Source organism: Dicentrarchus labrax, unplaced genomic scaffold, assembly GCF_905237075.1.
Source record: "Dicentrarchus labrax unplaced genomic scaffold, dlabrax2021, whole genome shotgun sequence".
NCBI classification, from domain to species: domain Eukaryota; kingdom Metazoa; phylum Chordata; class Actinopteri; family Moronidae; genus Dicentrarchus; species Dicentrarchus labrax.
Genome location: NW_026136722.1, coordinates 21591088 through 21618606, shown reverse-complemented (window position 1 = coordinate 21618606; position 27519 = coordinate 21591088). Strand labels below are relative to the sequence as shown.

The following is a 27519-nucleotide window of genomic DNA, read 5'->3' as shown; positions in this document are numbered from 1 at the left end:
AAACTTGTTTACCGAAATATGCCTTCAAAGGTACACCTCTTAATTGTTTAGTTTTTAAAATTTTATTCAGTTTTTAAGTTATTTGATTTTCTTACTCTCTCTGTGCATGCATACACACACACACACAGATACACACACACACACACACACACACACACACACACACACACACACACACACATACATACAGACAAACACATGTAGACCCTCCTTTTAGTTGAGGGGCTCTCATTAGCCCTGTGGCTCTGAACCAAGGAGGATTAATGTCACAGTGGCTTTTCATGATCTGCACAGAGACTGGTGTGTGTGTGTGTGTGTGTGTGTGTGTGTGTGTGTGTGTGTGTGTGTGTGTGTGTGTGTGTGATTGTGTGTTAGTGTGTGTCCTTCGGTTGGGGTTTAGTGGGCTACCTGATTGCAAACACAATCTGATTGCCCCCCAGAAGTGTTGGAAAGCTGCTTTGAGAGTCTAGTTGTTGGAATGCCTTTACATTGAATGAGTTTGAACTATTTACTTACTACTATGACAAATATACTGTAGCTTTGTTCATTCATGTTGCTAAGAGAATTTTAATTAATTGTACAATGAGAATTATATTGACATCAGAACAGCAAAAACAAATTATTAGTGCAAAAAAATCTGATTGGCTTTTTCTTTGATATGCTGAGGGAGAGTCTGCCTGCTGCCTCTGAAAAGAGCAAAAAAGCATTAAACTTCTAATTCCGTGACTCATTTCCATTAACAGTCCGAAAAGGCAAAAGTACACCTTCTGTGGACACATCATACACTGTAAGAAAACAATGTAAACTATGTCAACATAAAAACATACTATTGCTGCCTGAATGTGAGTTAACCCAACTAAAAACCAAACCAATGAGATCTAAACAGTGGATGGTGAAAATGTGGCTTCAAACTGGATAAAAAGTCAATGTATGGCAGCTTCCTGCAGACAATCACGAAGGGGATATGTGAGGCAAATGGTGAAAAGCAGCATTACCTGAATAAAATGCCAGATTGATTGACTGAATGATTTATCTGTTTCTGCCTTCCATTTGGTATCTTTCATTCAAACTAGTGCTGTCAAACGATCAAAATATTTAATTGCGATTAATCGCATTAATGTCAAAGTTAACTCGCAATTAATCGCACATTTTTATCTATTCTAAATGTCCCTTGATTTCTTTTTGTCCCATTATTTTTTCTCATTTTAATGCTCTTATCAACATGGACAAGTGGATCGGCTTGCTTTATTCAAATGTTGTTTTTATTGAAAACAACATTGGCATATACTGTAGTGTTCAATTTCACACTAACATTCTCACTTGGAGCAAATAATCTCTCACACAATGTAACACTGCCCATCAATAAAAGGGTGAAAAAAATACTTTGTCACAAAAACAGCCCCTTCAACAGCCCTTTCTAAGGGATCAAAACAGGGTGATACAAAATAAAATTACAAAGTGCACATGTAAGGTAAACTAGGACTCAGCCTATAGTGCAGTTAAACCATGGCTTAATACTTTTCTCAAGTTTGCTTTGAACATAGCAGTCAGGCTACTGCTCTTTATTCACCAGAGGCTCAACCCAGCCTCTTATTTCAGAAAGAATGAACAGTAACGGTAACCAATAAAAGGTAAACCTACTACTTCTTTGCTTTGAGCCAGTTACTCAAACAGACAAGCCTGTTGACAACAAGGAATCCATCCATTTCGGCGTCCCGCGCTCACCATCCACTCAAACCATAACGTCTACTACTCTTAAACAAGTGTATGCGGCGTGCCTGTTGTTTTGTTTCCGGTCTAGCTAGATCTGGTGTGGTGTTGTAGTTTTTCTAACGTTACTAGTTGTTGCAACAGCATGTGAAAAAAAAGTGTGCTAGGCGTTAATCTCGCGATAAAAAAATGTACGCCGTTAAAATGGGTTTGCGTTAATGCCGTTAATAATGCGTTTAACTGACAGCACTAATTCAAACTGCAAAAAAGAGGGATCTCTGGAAAGTTTGAACCTTGAAACCATATATAGTGTAAAAGCAGGAACAGAAGGTTGAAAAAACTTGCAGGTGTAACGTTTCCACATTAAAGCTACAGTAGGTAATTTCTATATACTTTTTTTGGACATGTTTGCTGAAATATTCACTATATTCTGAAAGTAGTACATGAGACAGATAATCTGTGAAAAAAAAAGGTTCCCCTGGCTTGTTCTAGTGCTTCTAATGGCATTTGCAAGAATCCGCTGGGCCTGAACGAAAACAACCAATCAGAGCCGAGTCTCATTCCCAGAGTCCCAAAGCCTCTGTATTTAACAATCAGGGAATGAAACTCAACAATGAATCTTTCTTATATGGAAAGAGATATGTCTCAATATTATTTGTATATGCAAACACCGCAATCCACGCGTATGATATAATTTGCAAAGGCAAAGTCAACATTTGTGACTTGTTGATTTAATTTGCAAGCGCAAAGTCAAAATTCGTGACTTGTAAATTGGTATTTGCACAAAGGTGTAATGATTTATTCAAATATTTTGAAACCTGCAAATTAAATCATGCCAATTTGTAAAAATATATCACGTCTCGCATGTGCATCTGTCTTGAAATTTCATTTGCGACTCCTACATTCCGTGTGTGAAGTGTTGAATCTGCGTTTGCAGATCATCCAACATGCACATTCATCCCTGCTTCCGCTTTCCGCTTTTGAGACATTCCTTTTTTCCTTTTCCGACCTTATCCATACGCGAAGGTCTTAACCCATGCAAGAGTGACTGCAGACCCGCAGACTTTAATGTGGGCGGAGTTAAACGTTTGACCCCGCCCACTGCCCAACTCATTTGATACGGTGTCCGAAGAGGGACAAGAAACCATAATGAATGTGGCGAAATGCAGGGATTTAAACACAATGAATTTAATCTTTGGTTTTACTAATTATGAAATAACAGATTAACTCTCCAACATTTCACTCCGCCGTCACCGTGATGCTTCCTGTTCGGTCTATTCCTCCTGTCTCCTTCCACGCTTCTGACTGCCGCTTTGGTATCATAAATAATGGAAGTAAGTATGACTTTTATAATATTGTTCATGTAATTTTAGGTGTATTGTTAAGTTATGTGAATTAGCTGCACATGAGCTAATGTTATATTTAAACTAACGTAATACTAATATCAGAGTGCATTCGGTGGTATATGCACTGTAATGAGACTAATCAGAGTACAAGAAAAAAATTTAATGCATAGTCAGTATTTTGTGACTTTGTAATCATGTTTTTTTTTTTTTTATGTATAGAGACACATTACAGTGATACGTGGGGATGACCTTCCCAAATCCACAAAAAGCAGTCCCCTGTCATGTCCGTTTTGCAAGTACAGTGCATCTGCAAAATATCAAGTGGACAACATTAAGGGCCATGCCTCAGTGAGGCACAAAGGTAGTACTTTTGAAATGTAGTTATTGAATACACTGTAATTAAGGGCTGCGCGATATGACCCCCACTGCCCTCATCGTTCATACTTTATATTAACATGTACAGTAAATATGCTCTATGAATATAACAGTGACATTCTTTTTGTTATTAAGAGCATATCTTGTCTTTTTGATTTTAAAATCACTTGTATACAACTCAGAGATAGGATGCTTTATGAGTCTCTGGTCATAGTTTGTTATTTTGCTACATGTATTTATATAATATGGTATTATAATAAAGTCATTATGCATGGTTTCTTTTCAGTTTTACTTAAAGTTCCTTTATGCATATATTCAGCCTATATTTCTCTGGACTATGAGTAACTTACATGAAACAATTTCACATTTGTGTCTGCAAAACAGATTGATGCGTTTGATGTCTTTAATGTTTGACTATTGCATATTGATTGTATTTTGATTGTATTTGTTCATTAAATGAACAAGGGGGGGTGTGTAGTAGAGAAATAATATTCATTATAGTTTCATATCCACTTTAGTCTTTTGAAAGAAAACCTGTACTCTTTGCATGCCTTGGTGTAAACAATGTATCTCTCATAGTGTTCATAGTGTGTGAAAGTGCTACGGACCGGGTTCCCCTCAGGCACTGATAAGGCGGATATGGGAAACTTTCTTCAAACTTTGTGTAGATGAAGAAAACTTGAAAATCAATGCCATGTTCCTCTAAGAGTCTGATATCATATGATCCGTACCCCAGACCCAGACCAGTACATGTCCACCCAATTTCAAAAATTATTATTATGATGATTGTTATAGTTCTTATTGTCATTATTATTGTTGTTATTATTATTATTATTTTCATAATTATTGGCGTTATTAGTATTATTATCATCATTATTATAATATCATTATCATCATTATTATTATAATTTTTGTCATTATTATTATTATTATTATCATTTTTGTCATTATGATCATCATTAATATCATTTTAGTATTTCATTAACATTTTTACTGTTTGTCTGCTTGTTTTATGTTAATGTTTGTTGTTAAATAATTTGTTATTCAATAAAAAAAAAACAGTCCAGTGATCCCTTTAATTTTGATAACATTAAGAGAATTTCTCAGGTTACATTTGATTATGATAAATACACATTAAAATATATTACTTTTTTCATCATTTATGAATAATTAAGGTAATATTATGTTTTGATAGGTAGTTAATCTGTTATTTCATAATTAGTAAAACCAAAGATTAAATTCATTGTGTTTAAATCCCTGCATTTCGCCACATTCATTATGGTTTCTTGTCCCTCTTCGGACACCATATTAAATGAGTTGGGCAGTGGGCGGGGTCAAACGTTTAACTCCGCCCACATTGAGGTCTGCGGGTCTGCAGTCACTCTTGCGTGGGTTAAGACCTTTGGTATGGATAAGGTTGGAAAAAGGCGAAAGGAATGTCTCAAAATGATGTAAGCGGAAGCAGGGATGAATGTGCATGTTGGATGATCTGCAAACGCAGATTCATCACTTCACACACGGAATGTAGGAGTCGCAAATGAAAGACAGATGCACATGCGAGACGTGATATACTTTTACAAATTGGTATGATTTAATTTGCAAATTTCCAAACATTTGAAAAAATCATTACACTTTTGTGCAAATACCAATTTACAAGTCATGAATTTTGACTTTGCATTTGCAAATTATATCATACGCGTGGATTGCGGTGTTTGCATATATGAATAATATTGAGACATATTCATCTCCATATTCTTATCTCTGATTGGAGCCGGAGCTGTTTTTTTCGCAGATTATCTGTATCATGTTCTACTTTCAGAATATAGTGAAAGATTCAGCAAATATGTCCAAAAAAAAAATATAGAAATTACCTACTGCAGCTTTAATGTGGAAACGTTACATATTATAGCTTTAACCTGCTAGTTTTTTCAACCTTCTGTTCCTACTTTTACACTACTTCATATTCACACAACTTCCTCTGTGTTTCTCTAACTGTGTTAACTTTTTTTTTTTATCAGCTCTGTAACACAGTAGGTATCATATAGATTTGTCCTGTTCTCGGCTCCAGGCAGGTGGGACCCTGAACAGACAGACACTACTCGGCCTTTTGGCCAGAGGGGATCCAGCCGGCGTGGGGAGTAAAGAAAGCGAAGAAAAGAGAAATTCGACTGAGGATTTTTTTCCAGGTGTTGCATGCGGCTCCGCCCACCAGCCGTCCGCCCCCCGTCCCCCCCGGGTCTTCCAGGCTGCAGGCAGCCGATCAGTGGGAGGGGGGCTGGGCTACAGACAGCTTTCTCGGACTGTGAGGACGCGCACAGCACCGAGAGGACAGCTCAGTTGGCGCCCAGCCTGCACACATCAGTCCGGCTACTCCACTGTACGGAGCAAGTTCTTTTGCAGGGTTCACTTCTCTTTCTCTGACTCGGAGCGGCACCACGAAGCCTTCTGAACGCAGACAGGATGTCTGTTTCCGTCAATGACCACCTCGAAGGGATTTTATCAGATTTTGAAGGTATGTCAGCTGTAGTATTGAATGACTTTACTGCTGCCTGTTTTGTTGGCACGTAATAAAACCGAATGTGGGACCGCAGCTCCAGGCTGTTCAGAAGAAAGAGAACTCCTGTCTGCTTTATAGGGCTGAATACAGAAGTTTCTTTTTAAGCAGTTTTAACAGAAAATATACACTAAAATATACCATGTTAGGCAGCAAACTACGTATCACCTGCAATAAAATCTGATTGATTGTTAAATATCAGTCAATTAATTTTTTTTATGTAAATAGGCTATTATTACTCTTCTATGGCAGTAAACCGAACATTTGGTGGTTGGTTAAGCTTAAATCATTGGCAAAAATAATTTTCAGATTAAAGCTGCAGTAGTCAACTTTTAAGTTTAACTCTTGTCATATTTGCTAAAACTTTCCCTATATCCTGACAGTAGTACATGAGACAGATAATCTGTGAAAATCAGGTTCCTCTGGATCCTACTAGTTCTCCTAATGGCATTTACAAGAATCCATGGGCATGGACGGAAACAACCAATCAGAGCCGAGAAAGATAGTGGGTATCTGAGTCTCATTCTCAGGTCATCCAATACAGACGCTTTGGGACTCTGTGAATGAGACTCAGATACCCAGTACTCAGTACTAATACAATATAATTGATTAATTGATTGAAATTGTTAGTTTGTGAGAGGGTTGCATTGGTATACAATACCATGGTATACCTGATATGAAAATTGACTTCAGTTGCTTATGTACAGTAGGGATGGAAGGATATACAATATTATTGCATGTTACAACAAAAAACACTTCTTTTTTTTTTCACATTGTCCCATGCCTTATCTACAGTAACAGCGTGTTAACATAGAAATATTATTATAAAATCCTTCTGTTTTCATAGCTTTGAGCGTCATTGTAACTGACCATGATAGTTATAATTGTGAAATATTATTATACCATGAAACTGTGATATATGTTGTGAAAATATCAACCCATTAGTTAGTGTATAGACTAGCTAAAATAAGACAGCAGCTCATGTTTGGTTGGTTTGGTGTGCCTGAGTGAGACTTGAAGTATGATTTTTGGAGTCCGGTGTGAAACAACCTGGACAGGTAGAGAGGAGCACTAATAACACAGTGTAAGCAAAGCCTTGAAAAGCGTTCTGTGTGTGCACACTGGGGCTCCTGTGTGTGTGTGTATGTATGTGTGTATGTGTGTGTGTCTGTGTGTGTGTGTGTGTGTGAGAGAGAGAGAGAGAGCGAGAGAGAGCGAGAGAGAGAGAGAGAATAAGTTCATCGCATCAGCAGACAGAAGTATCTATTAGAAGCAGTAAGTTCAGCTCTGTGAATCAGCTGGCTTGTGCTTCAAAGACAGTCTCTGTTCGCCCCACAATAGACTGAAGACCCACAATTTGAGAGGATGTTGTCCTGAGGAATACCTTATTTTTGGGTTTGAAAGGTTTGAAAATAATAGAGTCTTTACAGTCAATCAATGATCAAACTAGGATCAGTATAAATTGCAATCAGTAAAAACTGCCACACCTCTTGTTGTTCCAACTTCCAAAAAATTTGATAAAAGTTATTTACATTTTATAATTTTCTTTGTCTAAATCTCACCAAACCTTAAAGGGATAGTTCACGTTTTTTGCATCCTCTGTGGCTGTAAATGAAGCCAACATCGAAGTAACAAAAACTGCAGTTCCTCTGATGGCCACTTGAGGTTGGCTCCAGCAGTAAGTCAAACTCCATAAGGCCCCATATTAACACCCCAACTTTATAGCAGAAATAAACATGTTTACAGCCTGGTACAAAAAACAGTTTTGGTCTTTATAGCTAATTTCCCCATTCGGGACAACTATATAATTATATTAAGACTTAAAGTTATATATAATTCAGTTCTCCCATAAAGTTGTGATGTTGCAAAAATAAACGCAAATTCAACAATCCCTGTGAATTCTGAGTAATCTCAGAAATCAAACTTCATCTTTTGAAAAATGGTGCATGCTTGTATTTTTGTAATTGTGATATTATTTTTTATTATGAGGCTAAAATGCTTTTTTCTGCCTGATCAGATCAGATCACAACATTGATTTCAGAAGGCATGGACAAACAGCATATTTTGTAGTATAATTTGGAGGGCTTGATATTTTTCACTCGTTTTTTGGCCTTCTGCTCAGTCCCTCAGTCGCCTCTTACTGTTTTGTCACTTATTTGGAATTTCAGTTTAATCCATCACAGGATACACTACTACTGCTGTCAGTGATGTTTATGATATTTTTCTAGACCTTTTTAAAACACTGTAAATCAGACAAAGACTATGCAAAAACACAAAGTAAGATCTTTGATAAGTATGAGTGTCTTTAGTGTGAGGACAGTGAGAGAGGGAGAGAATGCCAGAATGAACACGCTTTGTTCTTCCTCAGGGCAATCCATCATGTCCTTGGACCCTGCAGGGACGTTACAACAAAAGCTGCTCTCTCTCCTTTCATTCTAACTTTCTTCTGACATTCTTCTGTTTAGACAGGTGTTGATCTGTGCCTCTAAACTAATTTTTGGCCACACACCCCCACTGTAGCTGCTTTTTGACACTTCAAACCACTGTCATAGCACAGTCAGGGCCTTTACACTGATAATATGCCAAGCAGCAATAAATTAATCAAAACAATCCATCAAACCAAATAAAACAATAAATAAATAGTTCATTTTAATGAAGAAACATAATTCACTCTGACCTTAACAATCATACAGGCTCCATGCTTATGTGTCTGACATGTGATTACCTCCCTGAGTTATCCTCTCTTAAAAAAGTGATCCTGTGTGGAGGAGGAGGCAGTTAACCCAGTTCCTCCAGCAGTTTGGTCTGGGCTGAGAGCCCCAGTGGCAGAAAATCATCAGATGTGACGGATCTAAATTTGATTTGGAAACAGGGGAGCGATTGTTGATGCTGGGCTGACCAGCCAGCTGTGGAATGCTGGGTGAAAGATGGTGCCTCATCCCCAGCACCCACGTCTGTTTTAATCAGATGGATAGGAGTCACTATCTACAGGCATGTGATTTAAGAAACCGCTAAAAAGTATTTTTGTGTGTCTCTACCATAAAATAGTCCCGGCATTCAAAACTTCCAGTAGATGTAATTTCGGGTTTCGCAGAATCGTCCAATATAAATTCCTTGAATTTTGTTAACACAGTGGATTCTGTTAAATGTGTAATTACCTTATTTCCCAGTGTCATCGCATGTTAGCCAAGTGTGAATCTATTGTAATATCACCCATTGGATTGTGGAGTACCACTTTGAAGTCTCAAGTTTGTTACCATGTTGGTTTTTTGCAGCCAGCAGTGGTGCCTACAGTACTGCAAGCTGAGCTGTGCTTGGTTTCAACTCACACACATTCCCATATTACAGAAGATTTGAGGATAGGAATAAACAACACAGGAATGTTGATTCATATTTGATCAGCATGGCCTAGTTTGACAGTTTGATCTGAAGTTGGTGCGTTGAGCTGGACGGACTCTGAGAATGACTTGTCAATCACAAGGTAGCCACACCCTAAAGCATTCCCTACTTTATAGTCTATTTTACTCTAAATGGGACCATAATTTACTAAATGAACATCATGCTGTATGGTAGAAGACTTGAAACTAAAGATTGAGACCATAAACGCATTAGGAAACTGTTTACTGAGTTAAAAAACCAAGTGAGAAGTAGACTTATTTCTCCATTCCATTAAATTAAACTGCACGTCTTTTCCATCCAATGGAGCTGCCCCCTGCTGGCCAGTGAAAAGAATGTAGGTTTAAGATTCTTCCGAATTGGCTTCACTTCTCAGACCCGGAAATATGATCCGCTACTACGTTATTTATTAGACCCTAGTACTTCGCAGCAGTGTCCAGTCTGACTCTGATTGGCTAGGCACTGGCAACTGCTGTTTCAGAGGGGCGAAGTTGATTTTCAGTCGCATACCTTCAAACAAAATTAAAACTGCAAGCAGTGATGATTGGGCCCTCGCACTCCACGCAACTCGGGGTGTGCTGTGGCTGCATCGCGACATGAAAATTGGCACTCATACGCGTTTAGGCCAGGGCTCTGCCCAGAATCTGTACTGCAGTTAGGTTTAGCAGTAGGGTTTCCATTGTCATGTCAAGGCTGATTTTTGAAGGCACGCCGCGGACACACCGTTTAACCGTATGAACAAATTTTAATAACGTAAAATCCTGAACTTCTCTGGATTGTATTCACCTATTCTGAAGTTGTGCTGATAAAGTCACTAGGAGGAGTTTGTTAAAATGGAAGCCCTGAAATTGTCGGAAATGCGACACAGTTTGACATTCGATTCAAAGTGGCCCACATGCAAGCCGTTCGACATGCAGTCACAAATAGCACAACTTTTAATCAGCAATGTTTTTTAACTGTACTGATCAATTTTATAGTAGATCCGATAAATTCTCCAGGAGAGGTTTGATCAAATACAACGCGAAAAACCGCTGAAAATAACCACTGAATTCAAAATGTCCGGCTTCCTGTCGGGTTTGGATGGTCTTAGAGGCTTTTTTGCTTGTCTGATCATGATACACATGCGTACCAATTTTTGTACATGTCGGTCATACGTGTCTTGGGGGCTGATTCTGGGGTGCGTGGCTAAGCCATTTTGCAACGCCCATGTATGGGACCAAGACAATAGGTTAGCGTTCGCCACAACTGAATTTTGTGCAAAGTTTCATGAGTTTTTGGGCATGTTTAGCCCCCCAATTTTTTTTTACAAATGTTAACACGAAAGCTGATTTTTGCCCAACGCTATGGCAACGTGGTTCAGCAAAAATTCTTTAGATTCATAAGATGTCATTGTCATCATCTTAAGAGACTTCTGACAGAATTTCAGCTGGATCAATCTGCTGGGAAAAATACATAAAAGTATAAAAATGACATTTCCGTACGGCACTAGATGGCACTACCTTTTTTCCTGAATATTGTCACATAGATGTGTTCAGGGCGAGACTCTTATCAGACACTTGAAGTTTGGTGCTGATTGGACGATGTACACTCAAAATACAGCAAATTCGTGTGCGTCCACGTTTGACGCCACCCCACGGACACGCCCTTCATTGACAACTCACCACATTTATCACATATCATCAACAATATGGTTTGCATTTTCTGACCAAATTTCAGCTGGATCTGATCAACCTGCTAGGAGAAGAACATGGAAGTGTAAAACTGTGTTTTGTGTGTGCTACATATGTCAATTGATACAAAGCTACGTGGCGTAGCCAATGTGCGTTACACTTGATCATCTATCCATTAAAGCTGCAGTAGGTTTTCATATTTGCTTAAACTTTAACTATATCCTGACAGTGGTACATGAGAGAGATAATCTGTGAATTCTGGTTCCTTTGGCTCCTCCTCGTGCTCCTAATGGCATTTGCAAGAATCCACCGGGCCTGAACAACAACAACCAATCAGAGCCAAGAAAGCAAATACCATTATGAGCACTAGGAGGAGCCAGAGGAACCTGACTTTTTTCACAGATTATCTATCTCATATACTACGGTCAGGATACAGTGAAAGTTTCAGCAAATTTGACAAAGAAATTATTTTCATAAAAGTTACCTACTGCAGCTTTAATAAGAGGTATTTCTTGTGTTGAAAATCCCAAGTTCTTGAACTTATTCTGAAAATAACAGAAAATGGCATTTGTTTGTGAGGGTTCACTCTTCTATAGACTTGAGTGAAGGCAGTGTGAAGGTGTGATTGGAGGGAGAGACAGGAGGGCATTAGGGCCTTTGGATGACATGGGAGATTAGAGGAGGCCAGGGGGGAAAAGAGCTGCCCTTCCCAGCCCTGTCACATCCTGGTACTGCACTCCAGCAGGGCGCAAACACTGCAAAGATCAGAGAGGGTCCCATGACTTACTGACCCAGTGACCACAGACGGACACACACATAGCTCGTTGTCTTTGTGCAAAACAAGTGGTACTATATCAAAAAAACATCCCCCTCTGACATTCCAGCCCATATTAATGCAGTGGAGTGTAACAGCCCAGGAAACACCAGTCGCTGTGTGTTTTCTGTTCAATAGCAGACATCAGAGTTGGGTCCTAAATACAAAATTAAATAACTGAGAGTTATATAGGTTGTAATGGACATTAACACACATACCCTTTGCATGTTAGTTGCACACACACTTTGCCCAGATCTCATGAACAAGTGTTTCCACCTAATCACCCTAAATCTGTCTCTGGCCTGAGCCCATTATCACACACACACACACACACACACACATACACACACACACACACACACACGTAGCACTTGATGTGGCTTGCTGCCAAGCCATTCTTCCATAATGGATTTGAATTTGGCAGAACATCAGTGCAGGCTGCCCTGTAGTCAGACAAGTCTGGAGTTGTTGGGCCCTTAAGACACACTGGATCAGGTCTAATGAACCAATGAGAGTTGTGACAAAACCATTATTGCAGGGAAGATATGAGGACTCCAGTCTGAGGACAACTAATCAGAAAACAAGTACAAATTCAGTATCATGATCTGAGTTTGGAATTTTACCTTATTGGAAAAGGTATTCCATGGGGATTATATGTGCAGACATGTATGTATACCATTGTCACTATATATAATAGACAGAGCTTCTGGGGATGAAAAGTGAAGCCAACACAGAAGTGTCTTAAAACCTGCAGTCTGTCCAGATCAACGCACCAAACTCCGATCAAACTGTCAAACTAGGCAGTGCTGATCAAATATAAAGCAAGATTCTGTTACTGACTTGCCTATTTCTCACATAAAATCGTTTCAGAAACAAAGTTTAGTGTACTGTTTAGCTGTAATACGAGATTGCGTGTGACCAGGCCTTTCAGTGTATGAATGTGTGTGAATGGGGTGAGTGTGGCATGTAGTTTGATTCAATTTCAATTCAATTCAATTTTATTTGTATAGCGCCTTTTCAAATAGAGCAGGTCTAGACTCAACTCTTTATAATATTATTTACAGAGACCCAACAGTACCACCATGAGCAAGCACTTGGCGACAAGGGCAAGGAAAAACTGCCTGTTAAAAGGCAGAAACCTTGGACAGATCCTTCGGCTCTAGGTGTGTGGTCGTCTGTCTCGTCCAGTTGGGGTGAGAGAGAGAGAGAGAGAGAGAGAGAGAGAGACAGACAGACAGACAGACAGACAGACAGACAGGTGCACAGCAACAACAGTATTGGTAATGGCAATCTAGCAGGACCATGGCAGGAGGCTTCACCAGGATCGATAAGAACCTGCAAGACGAGAGAGCACAAGAACTCCGGGGAAGAAGTGAAGTTAGTAGCATGCATTAATGGGACATGAATGAGTGCAGAAAGAGAGAGGAAGAGAGGAGCTCAGTGCACCATGGGATCAAAGAGGAATGTCTTAAGCCTAGTCTTGAATGTGGTATGGGTGTCTGCCCCCCGAACCACAACTGGAAGCTGGTTCCACAGGAGAGGAGCTTGGTAACTGAAGGCTCTGGCTCCTGTTCTACTTTTAGAGACTAAAGGAACCACAAGTAGCCCAGCATTCAGAGAACGTAGTGTTCTAGTGGGGTAATAGGAGATTACTGACAGTGGTGCTAGAGGCCAAGGTAATGCCATCTAGAGTAACTATATTTTTAGACAGTGAGTCTCTAAGATTTTTGGGGCCAAGTACAAGAATTTCGTTTTTTTCTGAGTTTAACATCAGAAAATTGCAGCTCATCCAGGATTTTATGTCCTTAAGACATGTTTGTAATTTAGATAATTGATTAATTTCATCGTGCTTGATTGATAGATATAACCACGCATCATCTGCATAACAGTGAAAGTTAATGGAGTGATTCCTAATAATTTTGCCTAAAGGGAGCATATATAAAGTAAATAGTATTGGTCCAAGTACAGAACCTTGTGGAACTCCATGACTGACTGTAGTATTTATTGAAGATTCATCGTTAACATGTACAAACTGTGAATGATCTGATAAATATGACTTAAACCAGCTTAGTGCGGTTCCTTTAATGCCAATTTGATGCTCAAGTCTCTGTAAAAGAATATTATGATCAATGGTGTCAAATGCAGCACTAAGATCTAATAATACAAGTACAGTCCATTGTCTGAGGCAATCAAAAGGTCATTATTAACTTTAACCAAAGCTGTCTCTGTGCTGTGATGAGCTCTAAATCCTGACTGAAAATCCTCAAATAAACTATTGTTATGTAAAAAGTCACACAACTCTTTGGCGACTACTTTCTCCAGAATCTTAGAGAGGAAGGGGAGGTTAGAGATCGGTCTATAGTTGGCTAAAACCCCTGGGTCAAGAGTGGGCTTTTTAAGAAGGGGTTTAATTACAGCGCGCTATATAAGTACAGTCCATTCACCATTTACATGTCAGCGTTTCTTACTCTCAGGTGTTAAAACTACAGATTATGAACCTTTTTTTTTTAAATCCAAAAACGTGAAATTATCAGTTATCTTATCGTTATTGGGCTTTAGAAGCAGGTAATTATTGGTTATCACATCAACTTTTAATAAATTAATATCGTGCATCCCTTTCATGCATCCCTCCCAATCAGTAGGCAGTATTCATGTCTTGGCCCTGCAGGTTTGAAAGGTGACTGCTGGGCTGTGATTATCTTCTCAATAAAACCTGTCTGTAGTGAGCGCTGTGGATTATGACGTGTTGTTGTTGAGTTTTCCAAATTCAACTTGTTTGGTGAACTAGCATGGTTGGATACCACTGGGAGTATCCAACTGCCTGTAGCTGCTGTGCTCTTCCTTCCTTCTCTAAGCAAAGCACACTGTCCCTTTAATAGACTCCAGCTCCTATCTGATATTTTTCAGGCAACAGGTGCTTATGAAGCAAATAGTAGCCAGACATACGTGTGTGTGTGTGTGTGTGTGTGTGTGTGTGTGTGTGTGTGTGTGTGTGTGTGTGTGTGTGTGTGTGTTTATGAGCCTTTAGCACTGTGTCATTTTCAGTGTTACAACATTGCGAACGGCTGCTTGGAATGTGTCTTCCAGATGTGCTTTTAGTAAGTGGAAGTTGTTTTAATGTGTTTTTCTGTGTTTGTGTGTGTGTGTGTGTGTGTGTGTGTGTGTGTGTGTGTGTGTGTGTGTGTGTGTGAGAGAGAGAGAGAGAGAGAGAGAGAGAGAGAGAGAGAGAGAGAGAGAGTGAGAGAGAGAGTGACCGGGTGTCTGTACAGGTTTTGTCTGCCAGGTATGTCTGCAGTTGGTTGCAATTGTACATAACATAACATAACTCCTTGTGGGTTTTCGTGTGTGGGTTCACGTGTGTCAGTGCACTTGCTATCTTGTCTGTCAGAGAGTGCTACCTGTGTGGAATGTGCATACAAGAGGGGGGGGGGGATATAGACATGCCCAGACTCAGAATCCCCTCGTTGTGTGTCCACATGACAGTCTTATGTCCTCCCAGTGCTTACTAGTTCAAAAGAATCATCCCATCTCGCCCGCCCCTTGGCTGCTTACTCATGGGGGGTTTGTTTTGTTAAGGACAGAGAGAATGCAGCCATCCAGCTATATATCGACAGTTTCACACATATAGCCTATACTGTGTCAATGTTCTCTATCACTGATGTCAAATAATTGTTGATTCAATTCAATTCAATTTTATTTGTATAGCACCAATTCATAACAGAAGTTTTCTCAGGACACTTTTCAAATAGAGCAGGTCTAGACCGAACTCTTTATAACATTTGATTGGTTTCAGCAATCATGTGCATTTCTTTCCTAAATAAATACTTAAATGTACGTGGCACTGCTGCTTACTGTCTTTAAAGGACCAGTGTGTAGGATTTAGTGGCATCTAGTGGTGAAGTTGCAGATTGCAACTAGCTCAGCTTCAGCTCAGAATTTGACAACCTGGGAGTAAGAACTTGAAGAGAGAGGATAAACTACAGTGGCCTTGAAACTTTTTTTCAGGTGATTATACACTAATGAAGAGATAACCATGAATATTATATTGCATTTCTGACAATAGTGCAGTGAGGATAGAGACCATGTTTCATTGAAGAGACGAGTGAATGTAATGTGGATCTCTGTCACTGTTAACAGAGACTCCAGTCTGCAGTGTAGTTCATACACACCAGCTAGTTTTCTGTTGCTGACCCGTCTAACTGTGCAGAGAGCTCTGCTCACACAACCCTTCATTCGGGTTGTGGGTTGCCAGGTGGCGATTTTGTTTCATAGGCGAGTTAGGTGACGTTAGACAAACTTTTTGAGGGCTGTGCATATTATGGGAGTTTTCCAGGAGAAACAAGATAGGAAAATCTGAGAAACCTGGGGAAAAAGGGAGTGTTGGCAGGTATATAGTTGACTAGTGCAGCTTATTTGACACTTTTATCACTAAAACACTGTCTCTCAACAACCTGTTTCTCCTCGGAGTCAGCATAAGACCGCCCAGGCTGAAGAGCCTCTCTACAGGTGCACTGACTATAACTATTAAATGGGCTAGCCTCCCTGTCCACTCAATATTCAGATAATTGAAGAACTTGTAACAACATAATTGTTTGATTAGTAACTGTAATGTGATTACTGAATTTAGGACAGTAACGCATTACTACATAACAGACACAGTGATGACAGTACTGCTTTGTAATGGGCTACACCTAACACTGGTACCAGTGTACCAGTGAGGTTTGAGATGATTTAGACTTCAGCCTCCACCCCAATAGACAGTCAAAGTGACACCAGAACTTTTGAGCTCTGTACATGAAGTAAGAAAATCTTACAAAATTAAAAACCAGATCAGAACAGTAAGGTCTCCCTATTTTCAGGTCCATACTCTACTGGAATACAATATGAAACATATCATGTCAAAGTGTCATTTACTGACCAACATCACAGCAAAACCACAAGTTGGGAGAGGTGGAGGGTGTGGGCCTGTGTGTTATTGTTAATGGTTTATCTCCAGCGGTGGAGAACATTTCTGCTACAACATTTCATACACATATACAAAAGTTATTAATTCAAAGCAATGTACGGACACAGATCATTCTAAAATGCAGCCAAATGCTTTTCTTTAGATAAACTAGATTAGTTATCTTTAGATAACCTACAAAATAAGTCAACAGTCAACTATCTTTTTTGGCTCTGTTTGGTTGTTGTCAGCTGGGCATGGTGGATTCTTTGCAAATACCATTAGGAGAACTTGGAGGAGCCAGAGGAACCTGATTTTTTCACAGATTATCTGTACTTGTGTACTACTGTCAGTATATAGTGAAAGTTTCAGCAAATATGACAAAAAGTTATTTTTAGAAAATAATCAAAATCAACAGTCAGTTGAAATTCAGAGTAGATTTTCTTGTATGCAACTTGATGTCTTTTCATTTTTTGGTAAAGTAGGAGGAAAAACATACTTCTAAAAATTTCAATGTTCAGTATTGCTCATAGGTTTGTTAGCCCATACAGTTTGTGTTCAATCTCAAACTTCAAGCTTTTGCAAGAACTGGGTTTTCTCCTTGAAAAAATGGCTCCACTTCACAGGAAGTGCTGCATTTCACTTCCGCCTTTTGTTTGTGGAATCAATAGAAAATCCTTTTTTCTATAAAGAATTTCCGTAATCTTTTCTAATGTAGCAAGGACATTTGGTGTTGGTAAGGACAGAGATGCATGAACACACACACACACACACACACACACACACACACACACACACACACACACACACACACATACACAGACAGCATCAGTTTCCTCTTGGAGGGAATGTGATCCTGACCAGCTGAACTGGAGGCTAGTTGTTCCATGTTTTCCTTCTTCTGGGATTCTGGCCTTTTGCCAAAAGCTGCAACAACTGCAGCTTTTCACTTACCAGTGTTTACAGACTTCAGAGACACATTAGCCCCTCTTACACAAGCACTTCATGATGTAAATTACACAGCAATTTAGTATGCCAGTGTCGTTGTCTGAGCCGCTTTTACATCACAGGCATTATGAAGAGGTTGGACCGGAAACATTTCTGTAACGCTTTCAACGTGGCACGGTTAAATGTGTATGTGTCGTTCTGCTTACTTCAGAAATGTATCACTTATTAACATCTCTTACACACCAAAAAAATCTGTTGAATTAACTGGGAAATGTGACAGCTGATTTTAAATTGTTGAGGAGATTCTTCTCATTTCAAATGACTTTATAAAAATGGAACCAGGCAAAAAGAGGTTGGACAAAAATTGACACTTCCTCCCTTCAGCATTCATCCACGGCAGCTTCATGGATGACATTCTGTCATGTCTGAATAAAGCCTTGAAGAACATTAACAGAGACCTCTGTCTGAATGACAAAAAGCCAACACTTGAACAGATAAATGAAACCATGAATGTTGCATATTCTCTGTCTGAAATTGGCTTTATAAGTTCAGTCAGACAGCTCACGTTTGAAATGTTTATTACAGCAGTATAGCATATTTAGATTTTGGAGTCTAGGCTCCGACCTCATCGTTCCCCGCAGATATGTTTACATAGAGATATTGGGGAGTGATAAGCAAATACCTTAAAACCCTGTAGCTGTAGCCTACAGGTGGATGCTGCGATGGTGGTGAGGCTTACAGAGCAGCAGGCAGCAATACGGATGCAGGGCAACAGCGGCATTGACAGAGCAGAGGGAGAGCTGGGAAATATGTGCAGTTTAAATAGACCGCCAGATTGGAATCGTGCGCTTGGTTAGTGATTATGGAGTGAGTCATTTGTATAGCAGCGCAGCTCGAGTTGACTGCCTGAACTAGCTCACAGGCTTCACTCCATTAGTCGGCTGGTTACCATGAACTCCAGTTTACAGCTGCCCTCTCTATATTTTAATATATCTGAGTGCAGAAATGCTTAATATTAAAAGCCAATGCTTTTTACTGTTAATGGCTTTCTGTTACCAGATTGCATACATACTATGGAAAGACAATACAGGAAAGGGATCTCCACATATTTATATTTAAGTAATATAATATACTGTTAGGGTTGGGCCGATTTTCAAACCGGTTTGGTAGTGAAATACCGGACCGGTAATTTGATTTTACCACTTGGTGAGTCAGCCACTCCGGAGTGGAACATAATCACAGCCTATGAATGACAGTGCAGTCGCATTTTCCTCAATGCGGTTCTGCAAATGTTTCACAATAAAAGCCTTGTGAAAAACAGTGTTTGGCTAGTTACTCAAAAAAATTTATTATGTAATACTTACTAAAAGTAATATTGTGACTTAACTTATTACTCCCTGCCAACAGTAATTAATTACACTACTAGTTATATTACTTTTCTGTTACCCTCCACAAAATCGACTTATTATGATTGAAATCCTGTTTTCTTCTAAATCGAAGTAATGGAATATTTCCAGCTATTGAATGTAAGCGTTTTCATGGATTGTTGGATTTTAAATCAGTAGTGGGTTACAACAAAATTAAAGTTGTAACTAACACGTCTTGTCTTGTAATGAAAAATGCTGATTCAGTCATTTTGCATAAAATCAAACCGGATTAAGCTTGTCCAAGGCTAAACCAGACAACAACCTAACCCTACCAACCCCACCAGACCACTTAGACTACTATCACAATTTCTAACACTACAGCTGTCATGCATGGAATGTTTGGTATCAGACACATTTTAAAGATACTGTTCCACTTCCTGACTGAGATTACTAGACACAAACTGAGCTGACTGACGGCTGTCTTGGTGTATGTAAAGCACCAAAAGCATGGCTTACACGGATGGAGTGCATATGATTAGAACCATTGTTTATTATTATTATTATTATTATTATTATTATGCAGCAGTTTACTTTAATTGCGTGTTCCTTAATCATAAATATTATGTTCTATGTGGATGTTTAAGCAGCTGAACGCTTCATAAATGCAGCATTATGAAGGAAGACGAAGCACAAAGCAGGAGTCTGTTTATACAGGAAGCAAGCTATCATCACATGCACACACACAACACACACACACACACACACACACACACACACACACAAACACCTTTCCCAGTGTACTGGCCTGCAACAACCATGAAAGGATAGTGTGTGTGTGTGTGTGTGTGTGTGTGTGTGTGTGTGTGTGTGTGTGTGTGTGTGTGTGTGTGTGTGTGTGAGTGTGTGAGTGAGTGAGTGAGTGAGTGAGAGAGTGAGAGAGAGAGAGAGAGAGAGAGAGAGAGCATCTCTCTTATCAGATTGAGTAGGCATTGTGTAAGAAGAAAGGATTAGGGTCTGTAAAAGTGTGAGAATAAAGGGAGTGGAGCCAAACATAGACAACACACACAGACACACACACACACACGTAGAACAGAGCGGAGACGGGGCGCACCACTGCCACCGTAATTATTTCCCCAGCGTTTGACAGGGTGCCAGCAATTACCTGATACCAGGACTCCTTATCTTTTGTATGGAGGGCAGGTTCACACTTGTAGCCTCAGCGAACCCAGCCGAGTCCTCACACAACACACACATACCCCTCCCCAGCCTGCCTGGAGCCTAGAGGCTGTGAGCCAATAGCTGCACAGGTAGGAACTGAAACAAGTTAGGTGTGTGATATAAGGCCTAGCTGAGTAATTAGGGCCCTATTGTATTGGCTCAGATTATTATTATTATTATTGTTTGTAAAAAATAAATTCCCAAATCTGGGTCTTGCACGTGGGTGTGTCAAATGGCTCAAAAATGCCCCCTACAAATATTCAATAAAGCAGCCCTGGCGTCCCATTTCACCAGCATGTATGAAAATCGGTAGGTCTATGTATCATGTCAAGATGAAAGTAAAAAAAAGCCTCTTGAAGCCATAGCCTAAATCCAACAGGAAGCCATTTTGAATTTAATGTCAAATTTTGCTGCCATTTCTGACAATTTCAGGGCTTCTATTTTAACGAACTCCTCCTAGGGAATTGATCAGAACGGCTTGAAAATGGGCCGGTACACTCCAAAGAAGTTTAAGATGAAAAGTTATCATAAGCTTTAGATTTGGTCAAACGGTGTGTTGTGGCATGCTGCCAAAAATTGACATGACAAGACAACTTAACCCCTCTTAGTTCAGTATCCATTCTGCAAACAGCCTCAAATTTTACATATTTGTTGTGTATTTGATATTTGAAGAAGTGAGGGCCTGTTCATCGCTGCTTGCAGTTTTATTTATTTTTATCGTTTTTTATTTTCAATGAATTCATTTCCAAGAAGTTTTGTTTTATCCAACCACCAATCCACAACACAAAGATATCATTTTTACAATAATATAAAACAGAGAAAAGCAACAAGCCCTTATGTTGGAACTGTGAGTGATTGTAAATGATTCATTTACTTCAGCATCAATGGAAATTAAAGCTGAAACTTCACAGCCAGATAGCACAAACCACATAATATATTTGTGGGTGTACTGTTGGTGCTGCATTCATGTCTTCATTAATGTATAATCAGCTGAAAATAAGATTCGTTATGTTTTCGTTACCTTAGATTGAGCCGTTTTTATCTACAGAGGGAGCGATTTGTTTCACTGTCAGAATTTGATCCATGCAGTTTGGAAAGTCTTGAAGAGCTGCGTGATTAATTATTTTATCCCCATTTAAAGTTAGAGGAAGGCTAAACAGGAAGTTAGCTGGCTTGGCCAGTAGAACTCTCTGGTCTCAATATGCATTTATATAAGGGAACTGTGTTTTCTGGCTTCATGCACGAAAGTCAAATACTCTCTCAATCCTACTATTTTAGATGTTTTTAATAGAAAATGAGCCCATCCTGTTCTTCTGGGGGATTTTTTGGTTTCTTACCTAAGACTTATGTTTGTTTAGCACCTTTCTAAACAGCTAGTTAACTGAATTAATTCACTGATCTGTAATATTAACAAACAGGATAATGCACCTCTCTAAACAGAGACATTCTACAAGCAGCTCAAAGGCCAGCATTAGTGATAGCACTCAACACCCACTGAATGCTATTGCCTATGTGTGTGTGTGTCACTGATAGGTCATCGGCCTGGTCATACAACACACAGAGACTGTGACATTATAAGTGCTTGAAAATTAAATAGTTGTAATGGAAAATATAAAATTATGACATATATGTTTTTCACTTTAATGAGTTTGTGGAACAATTTTTTAAATGTGTTGTTTTTATTTCTAAAACTTAAAGATTTACAAGAAAAGAAAAGTAAATTATCATTATTATTAGTTTATTTCAAAACTTGGGACTTTAATTAATCAGTTATGTATTATGCTATGCGATGAGAGTAATAAGTATGCCAAGGTGACATGATGATAAAACCAAATATCTTAAAGGAAAATGTGCCAGTTGTGATGGTTTGGTATAGAGGGAGAGATATTGAGGTTTTCACCAGATGATGCAGGTAGCAGCTGTGGACCACTCTGGGTGACATCTCAGCTTTCACTTTGGAACTGTAATTATACACCCCTCCTCCTGCGACCCACCCATTCACATCTTCTCATGGTGTGTCACGTTGCAGTGGTTGGTTTTTGTAACACAAAACTACTGGATGCCCTGACTTCAGCTCTGACCTCAATCCACCCTTTGTGTTTGCAGCTTGAAGGTACCATGTGTGAAATGTGTGTGTGTGTGTTCAACAGAGGAAGGGGACAGTGTTCCCATACAAAGACAAGTGGCTTAGAGCATTCAGGACCCACCAACCAAAAGAGACGGATTTAATATGATCTTCTGAGCAGACACAGGGTACATTCACCTACTGCAGAGTGTATACGTCCATACACATAGTATTCACTACACTGTCAAAGATTTACTTTTACTGGCTTTAGTGTCAGTCACTGTTAGAACTGTCTACCGGGGGGGTGAATTATCCGCAGAGGTCTCCTCCTCTCCAAAACAAATGGACACAGTTAAAACCGTTAAAAACACAGAATAAAGCAGTTCCACCTTAAAAGTGTTTCTCCGACAGTTTGGTAGACAAAGGAATGTATGGTAAAATTGTGGCATAAATTGTCAGCTTTATGACAAGACGAGGCTTTTTCTGACACATGCACAAAGGGGATATGACGCCATTGGCAGATGACGGGTGAAACGCGATTACACGCGTTACTTGAATAAAATTACAGATTTCTTGGGATAAACACTACACATCTCACCAACATATAGAACATAAGTCTAGTGTTTATAGACATTGTAATATGGAAATGTTACATTTTATAGCTTTGAAAAATAATGGAAGACCAGATGCAAAAATCTCAATGACTGATCACAATATGCAGCCCTTCCGATAGCAAAAGCTCAAATTAATTACAATTAGTAGAAGATAGGTGATAGATAGAGCTGAGACATTTTATTAACAACCTGTATATTCCTTATTTCCACCTGCAGCGCTGAAGAGATCCTTCGACATTGAAGAGGTGGACGACATACCATCGTTCTCTACAGCTTCCCCCATCTCCACCCCCGTTGCTCCCTCATCCCCCCATTTCTTCCTGAACCAAAACAAAGCCAGTGAGGGGCGGGGAGGAGGTTGCCAGTCCCCTTCATTAGCCTTCAACAACAACAACAACCTGGGCTCTACAGCCCACCACTCCCGCATCAGCCTGAGTTCCAATCCAAGCCCAGTGCTTAAGTCCCGTTCTGTAGTCAGTAGCCTGTCCTTCAACCGAGGAACCATGAACAAGCTGGCCATCCACAACAACGGCTCCTCCATGACCAGAGCTGCATCCTTCCAGAGCAGGTTAAACCCCAGCAGTTACTCCATGTCTGGGCCAGGCAGTGACAACGACAGCCTACACAGCTCCACATCCAGTCTGGAGTACTCTGGAGGATGTGGGGGTGCCCTTCCCCCTACTAAACATGGGTCATATTCCAGCCCTCCACCTCAAGGAGAGTACCATCGAACCCAGTCCCAGTTCCCACATCAACTAGAGGGAGGTGCCAACCTGGGAAGAACCCCCAACCTAAAGAAGTTCTCCTCCCATGGGAGTGTTTTCCACTCTGAGATGGACCAGGGGCAAGGGATGATGCTGGGTGTTCCAGAACCTCAGGGGGTGAACCATGGCTCCATGCCCAGCCTAGACCTCCAGATTCGTGATGGAGGAGGTGGAATGGTGAGTATGCAAAGGGGTAGCGGTGGAGACAGTATATCTCCAGGGTTGAGGTATGCCAATGCTAATGCCAACTGGAATGGTCGTCTGCATAATGCCAGTTCCTTTGGGGAGGAGGGCTACTGTGGCTCCAAAAACCACTGCCAGCAGCAAAGGCCCCAGATTCTCAAGGCTATGCAGCCTAAGGCCAAAGAGACTCCACGTCTTAACAAGTTTCCCTTAGACCTGGACAGCTTGGTAAGCAGTACCTCAACCTCTTCTCCCACCAAGGCTCAAGGAGGATCCATGAGCCCCACCCCCCCCAAGCCTCCTCCAAGGAGCACAGGAGGCTTCCAGCAACACACCAGCCCACCATCCACCTCAGCCAGCCCTTCAGCCTCTCTCAGCAGCCTGGAAAGTTCTTCTGAAACCCCACCCCTCTCCCTTCACCATCCCTTTTTGCCTTTCTCTCCATGTTCTCCAACTCTCTCACAGGGCTCCATCCCTGTCCCAGAGATGATATGCTCCCCAGTGCCCCTTTCTCCAGCCCAGAGCCTAAAACTGGAGATTCCTTCAGGGCCCCAAGTTGCTCAGGTGGTCTCCAATCTGCTTAGCCCTTACAGCCCCTCCAGCCTATCCAGCCCCAGAGCCATTCGGTCTTTGGAGGATGGAAAAGATACTGTAGGATCAATCTTACAGAGGATCGCTTCTTTCTCCCGGAATGTCTCCACTGACACTATCCCAGCAGCTGTCCAAGCTGCTACAGTCCAAAGCAATTGTGGGTCGTCATTTGGATGTCCTGCTGAGACCAGACCGACATGGAAACAGGGGAGAAAGAAACATGAAGGTAAGATAATTTTTGGAAATTGCTTTAAAAGATTTTTTGCTCTTTCTTTATAACCATTAATGATTGTATGTGCACTTGTCTGTGTTGTGTTTGTCTTTCTATTTGTGTGTAGTCTGTATTTGCTTGTTGTAAACCAGGCAACATGCAACATCTGCACTTTTTATCACCACTGATACGACAAGACCACAACACATGGAAACTTAAATCAGTGCTGTGTGTGTGTGTGCTGGTAAACTTTTGTCTGCATTGAAATGTGCCAATATATCTGATCTTGCAATACAATATCCACTCATAGTGACTACAGTATTTAAGTAATTTCTAGGAGACAGGGATTAATATAGTTTAGAGGATGGTAGAAGCTCACAATCATCTGTGTGGTGATTCTCCAATGTTCACAGTATTTACACACGTTATTGCTATGCTGATATCAAATACTGCATGTAAAAAAGCATCCACCTGTCCTCAGATGAAGCAGGAAGGGCTGTTGGTACTCTGACAGAAAAGTTTGGCAAAGCCAAACATGGAAAACACATGTCACAAAACACTGATTGACTCTTGTGACAAAATTTGAGGTTTTGTGAATTGGTGTGTGTGTACAAAGGTCTGTTTAACAAATGATGACAGGAAACATTTTTTCATGTCAGTGTGGGAAGACAAGTCAAGGTTAGCAGATGAACCTAGCCGCAACACCCATTTTAATAGTTTCCTGTTGTACTTAACTTCGTCTCACACACACACACACACACACACACACACACACACACACACACACACACTAGTAGAATATAAAAAAAAAATATATAAAAAATACTTTATATTATTTCCATTCTATGCAGCTTCATACTTCTACTCAACTACATCTCAGAGGTAAATATTGTACTTTTTACCCCACTACAATCATCCGACAGCTTTAGTTATTAGGTACTCCTCAAAATTATACTCTTCTTTACCAGTGAAAACCATGTATCTCCAAATTTGGTGATTTTGAATTTGAATGTGATAAATTGATTGACAAAGTGTTCCTTTATGTGTTGAGCAAATTTGTTAAAAATTAACTATTTTAGAAAACTTAAAATGTCACTATGTCACAAGCTGAAAACAGGCTGTTTTTTCTAATGAAATATCAAGGTTGCGCAATGATATGTTATGGATTGAAATTTCAACGACTCGCCATGAAAGAGGGATTTGCCATAAAATGTTCCGATCTCAACGAAACTTCGCGTTTGTTAAGAGTCCTGCCCTGAACACGTCTATATTCAGTAATAGTGAGAGCACCACCTAGTGGTGAAAGGAAATGTCATTTTTTATACTTCTTTGTTCTATTCCTGGCAGGATGATCAGATCTAACTGAAATTTAGTCAGGAAATGCAAAACATGTTGGTGATAGTATTTCATGATGGTGGTGATGGTTTGTTAAAGGGTGTGTCCGTGGCGTGGCATCAAATTTTGATGTACCGCCAGAACACACGAAGTTGCTATAACTTGAGTGTACATTGTCCATTCGGTTCCAAACTTCACATGTCTGATTAGGGTCCCGCCCCTTTTTCGCGCTGTATTTGAACGAACTCCTTCACATTCACCACAAAACAGTTAAAATGTTAGGAATACTATATAAACCATCTGTAGGCGGACTATCCAAAACAATTGTTACAGATAAATCTCCTCCTGCTTCCTTTTAACTAGCTTCTGGTCTGTGTGCTTTAAATTGACTATATAATTGTATAAAAATAGCCAATATTTTAGTTAATGGCCTCATTTGCTTACGTAGATCATATAGAGGCATCAGTATTAAATGAAATGAATGTTTCATTAACAGTTAAACACTACTTGTAGCTGCTTTAACAAACAGGAGGAATCTGTTTTACGGTGCCTGTGGGGATTTTCCCCTCAACTACTCCAATCTCATCATGTAATTAGTCCAATTCCTTTGAGATGAAAAAGATATAACAGAAGGACCCAACTGTACTCAGCTTCCTTCTCAATTCCCATATTAACTGTGACTCTCCTGAAAGCCCACATGACAACAAGAGAGATAGGAGGGTGTCAATGGTAGGTAGTTTTCCTGCCTTTAAGTTAGTGGGTTTTTTGATTGGGTTCTTAGTTAGATGTCTAAAGTAAAGTTTGTGGCTAACACAAGCTTTAGAGATTCTCAAGTTTTGTTCTATGACACAAAATACATCAGTAAATACTCCACCTGTGAATTTTGAATGTCTTAAAAAATGTGGTCGCTAACAAGTGCCTAGATGAGACTACAGAGATTGTCGGTGACATTAAAACACAGAGACTTATCTACTCACTAGCCCGCCTTTACAGCCTTATTTTGTTTATACTCGCAAACTATTTTAACTCAAAATTGGTTTTTAGTTACAAGATTTAATTACAAGTTGGAAGTTTAGTGGTGGTGACGTTGAACTCATGCGACCAAGGTGTGGTTCGTTTGTAGCCTAACATTAGCTTTTTACTTCTGCCGATGGCATTTGCGCTTCAAATATCATACATGTGGCGTTCATTTGGGAAGGTTATCATCGCCACAGTGCTTATTTTCTACAATAATCTAAAATCCAATGGAAAAATCCCATTGCCATATTGCCTACTTCCAGGTTGGCCTCTGAGTCCTCTGCAGGACTGCATACTCCTCTCAGAGCATTAAGACTATGAAAAGGCTTGCTCTGTGATGCATGGATAGGTCTTCACTTCATCCAAAGAGAGCAACTGCTGTTGCAAATCCTCCACAAT

The 27519-nt window shown here is 40.0% G+C and overlaps 1 protein-coding gene across 3 annotated transcripts in view; it reads left to right on the top strand.

The window, feature by feature from the left end:
- The first annotated feature begins 5649 nt into the window (after positions 1 to 5649).
- The window catches only part of LOC127355735 (neuronal-specific septin-3), a 104447-nt gene continuing 82577 nt past the window's right edge, over positions 5650 to 27519 (top strand). For 2 of the 3 annotated variants that reach the window (XM_051386842.1, XM_051386841.1), the window contains exons 1-2: positions 5650 to 5943; positions 23236 to 24783. In XM_051386842.1, the coding sequence (XP_051242802.1) occupies positions 5892 to 5943; positions 23236 to 24783 (1600 nt within the window). In that variant the 5' untranslated portion in view covers positions 5650 to 5891. The remainder of the gene's footprint in view (positions 5944 to 23235; positions 24784 to 27519) is intronic. The other variant, XM_051386839.1, reaches the window with a different exon arrangement.